We start from the raw sequence: 4,141 nt of genomic DNA, 5'->3' as shown, positions 1-4,141 counted from the left end.
TTTTTTGTTGAGGTAAACATTATTACCTGTTTGACATGTCATCGTCTTCTCCTCCCCAACCAAAATAAGAATTCGAAAAGCCGTTTACTAGCTGAAAGTGCTCCCGTGTCATTGCTGATACTCCACCAAAGATTGAGCGATAAGGCAACCTAATGTAATTTTAAGATTAAAAGCAATTATTTTGTGAAAATATGCATATCTCTTAGTGTAATCTATACAAGTACTTGAAGTTTAATGTGTCTATAGAAACAGACATGTGACGCGGTTGTCGCGGACATGTGTATAAGTTTCGGTTATCCAGAGGTAATAAGTCAACATCATGGAAGATGAAACAATCCCAGGGATACATTTTCAAGGCTTCTAAGAAGCCAATATTCATGAGTGCCGCACGATTAAACGCTTTCCCGTTAGTTTGTTCGATAAGAAATATTCGATAAGCGATATGCTGTTTCATTAAAAATGGGTGAATATTTCGAAGAAAAACGGCTAAATGAGCGTAACGATCGCGAAATGGTATCACTATTGCAACGTGATCCTTTGGAATACAGTCATGTGGCTGGAAGTTTCCACCCGGCTTTAATAAAGAAGACAAATCAGCCTCTACAATGTCTAACGACTCAAGTGTGGTATTCGGCGTTATTGGTCCATCGTCTATAAATTAGTTATTTTGTTAATTTTCGTCTGACATTTAATAATTGGAAAGAATCAATGAATGAACTACTTACTTTCATCGTATATTGGATTTTTACATTTTATATTCAAAGAACCCGAGTATTGTCTTTTAATTGGTATCTTTTCACCAAGCAGTAAATCGCTGGTTGATTGGCGACTTTCAATGGAAATGTTCTTCTGGTTTATTGATGAACTATTCCACTGAATCTCGTTATCAGGAAGTGTTGGGTTGTTACCAGAAATAAAAGTTTCATTTGCGCTATGGATTTGGTCGTTTAGAGCATCACTGGAAGTGTTGACCACTTTAGAAAACTTATGCATGTGTCGAATGCTATAGAAGTAGGATATTCGATGTAATAATTTAACGAAATATAGGCGGCATGTGGGTGTTAAGCAAACTTACCTAAGTCTACTAAATGTTGAGTAATTTGCAGTTTTATTATCTATATAGCTCAGGAACGCACTAAATAGCACCCACATCCCGACCAGACATAGCAGCGCCCTCACCCCGTTCGCTTTAGTGAAGAGCGCCATCGCCGCTGGTCATAATCACAATTATGCGATTGTCCAGTTTTTCATTTTTATAAGACACATTTTATTGAAGAATTTTTTAAACGTAAAAATCTCCATTCGAACGTCGAGTGCCCAATAAGTCTACCCCAATTCGGAGATATTACCCGACACTTTTCCAAACCAGTACTTAGAGGTGGGATACTATCGATAGTAATATCGATAATATCGATAGTTGAAAACTGTCCCCACTAACGATAGTTTTTGAAAACTATCGATATCGGTTTTAGCGAAACTTCTCTCTTCTTAACATCTCTTAACATTACATTATTTTTTTTTACCAAGAAAATTAACAATACAGTCGGCTGGAGGTTGATAGAATAGGACCCCCTGATTCCAAAAATCCCTCTTTTTTCTAGCAACCCTATAGTCGTATAAACGATGAATAAGATAGCAAAATAACATCAAACTTGGTGCTGNAATAGGACCCCCTGATTCCAAAAATCCCTCTTTTTTCTAGCAACCCTATAGTTCTTATATAAGTTTTTGTTAAATTTGTCGTATAAACGATGAATAAGATAGCAAAATAACATCAAACTTGGTGCTGCCAGACTGGAATTTTGAATAATAAAAGCGGATTTTTAATTCGGAATTTTCACTTAGTCGAATTCTCCTTTTGCGCTTTAGGATTATAACCCTTACCAAATAGAATTCTCCTTTATTTACAAAGTAATTTATAAATTTTATACATTTATTAATTATTTAATTTTCAAGCAATTGAGCGTTTTAATTCAGTACCTTTCACGACGATTNTTACTATTATGGTTATAAACAGGACTAAGACCCCTATCCATCCCAATATAAATTTTTCCAATCAGAGAAATGTACGTATTCTGCACGTATTAAGCATTGCCTTCTTTGTATGTGTTGTTTTGTACAATATAGCAACACATGTTATGTGTCAGTTTGCAACCATGTGTTATTGTAAATATTGGTGCAAATCAATGTAATTTACAAGTCAATAAAAGTTGAATTAAAGTGATTTATATACAAGATAAAATAAAATAAAAGTGTGTAAAGTATAAAGTACAGTGTTATGTGCATTTATATATATGAAAGTATGAGACAAATGCACTTTTTGTTAAGGAAATCAAGTGGAACGACTTAAGAAATTTTAACAACAAATAACTTATAAACAATGATATTGTTTATATTTTCTAGTTATACATGTTTTAGAGGATACCTCCCTTAACACCCTGACCAAGTTTCATTTGTTGATTCCAATGGAATTTTTAGCAACTATAGGCTTACACTGAGTTATTGTAAAATTTAATAAGCCATACAACTACTTATACAAAATTTTTATAGAAATTCGAATCAAAAAGCTTGAAATTTGAATGATTTTGTAGTTTTTTATGTTTTGCACAACTTTTATAAAAAAGTAGTAGACACTGAACAAACAAAAAAAATAGTCAAAACTGATAAAATGTTGTGGTGCTATTATTCTGACCAGTACTTTATTCGTTTTCTTATAATATGGTAAAATGTTAATAATTTCCTTTGTCCGGATTTTGATATGCGCCTCCGTATTTGATCTCAGTTGAACTTTTATAAGTATGAGTTGTCAATTTAAACGAATATCTTTTGTTTTGTTATAGCCAGTTTCTCTTCTTTGCACTTCTAACGTGACAAACAAAGTCCGAATCTAATTTTTCCATATAAAAAATAAATTCAGATTTTGCCTGTCGCTATTCAAGTGGATGCAAGTGTATGTATATATGTATATATAATTCATACGCTTAAATTAATAAGTTCATTTTATTATTATAAGTAGTTCTTTTTAATGCACTCAAATTTAAGCAAATTTATATAATCTCTTTAATTTACAAAGTAATTTATAAATTTTNGTCTGCATAACACCGACCTTAGTTAGGCAAACTGCGTGCAATTGTTGTTGCAGCAAACGCGGAGAAAGCGAGGAGAGAAACTTACTAAGTCAGAGAACGTTTAATACAGAGAAGCTGCAGAGAACGTTTAATACAGAGAAGCTGCAATTACGAATAGCCGTGTGAATTGTCAAACACTACCAAAAACGCTCTAGAAGCTCACCACTCGAATCGAAAATTGAGAGCGGCAAATTAACAGATCTGAGCGGCAAGTTTACAGAGCTGAGCGGAGATACGAATTTGTTAATTTGTATCAATGTTAAGTACTTTGGTTTGGATTTTCTTTATCGCGGCATTGATTTAATAAAAAAAAAGATTAAAATTCTTAGTTAAATTAATGAAAATTAATTTTCGAAAATATATGCCAGGGAATGCTTTAACTCCAAAATGTAGATTTTGTATCTATTAAATATGTGAAAGCTATGCAAATATGCAAACTCATTGGTGATTTGCCGTCGGCATTTGGGTCGCAAAAATCAAACGTCGCAAAATCGCAAATTAAACGTTCTCTGAAGCGAACAACGAGAAATAGGCAGAATGTTCGAGGAATGACGTAGAATGTTCCACAAAGAGAAACGTCAAGTTGGATGAACACTGCGAACAGCGAGAGAAAGAGAATGAGCGATAAACTTCAGAATGTTCTAGAGTTGCCATAAGTGCCAGCGCAGGTATATAAGGGCGCCGCCACAGCGAAGTTAGTTAGTTACAAGATAGCAAGCTACAAGTAAAGTGAGCAGAGAAGCGAGTTGCGAATAAGCAAGCTATAAGTTTAATTGTGTTAACAAGTAGTAAAGCGTTGTTATTGCTTTAACAAGTATTGTAAAGTGTTTTTACTGTATTAGCAAGTATTGTAAATTGTTTGTTGTACAATAAAGTTAATTGTACTACAATTTGGTCATCGTTAGCATTTATTTAACAATCCAGCGATACGAGCCCGAGTATATTTGGGAAATCCCTCAAGGTTTCGAGGATAATCGTAACAATTGGTGTCAGAAGTGGGATTGTTAAATAAA

The 4,141-nt window shown here is 33.7% G+C and overlaps 1 protein-coding gene across 2 annotated transcripts in view; it reads right to left on the bottom strand.

The window, feature by feature from the left end:
• beta4GalNAcTA (beta1,4-N-acetylgalactosaminyltransferase A) overlaps positions 1-1,397 on the bottom strand; it is a 51,983-nt gene extending 50,586 nt beyond the window's left edge. The window contains exons 1-4 of one of the 2 annotated variants that reach the window (XM_017610950.1): positions 1,076-1,397; positions 726-1,003; positions 225-651; positions 27-149 (exon numbers count right to left, since the gene is read on the bottom strand). In XM_017610950.1, the coding sequence (XP_017466439.1) occupies positions 27-149; positions 225-651; positions 726-1,003; positions 1,076-1,206 (959 nt within the window). In that variant the 5' untranslated portion in view covers positions 1,207-1,397. The remainder of the gene's footprint in view (positions 1-26; positions 150-224; positions 652-725; positions 1,004-1,075) is intronic. The other variant, XM_017610949.1, reaches the window with a different exon arrangement.
• Positions 1,398-4,141: the final 2,744 nt, after the last annotated feature.

Source organism: Rhagoletis zephyria, unplaced genomic scaffold (genome assembly GCF_001687245.7).
Source record: "Rhagoletis zephyria isolate East Lansing unplaced genomic scaffold, Rhagoletis_zephyria_1.1 Rzeph_scaffold_00354, whole genome shotgun sequence".
NCBI lineage: Eukaryota > Metazoa > Arthropoda > Insecta > Diptera > Tephritidae > Rhagoletis > Rhagoletis zephyria.
This window is presented reverse-complemented; position numbering and strand designations above follow the sequence as displayed.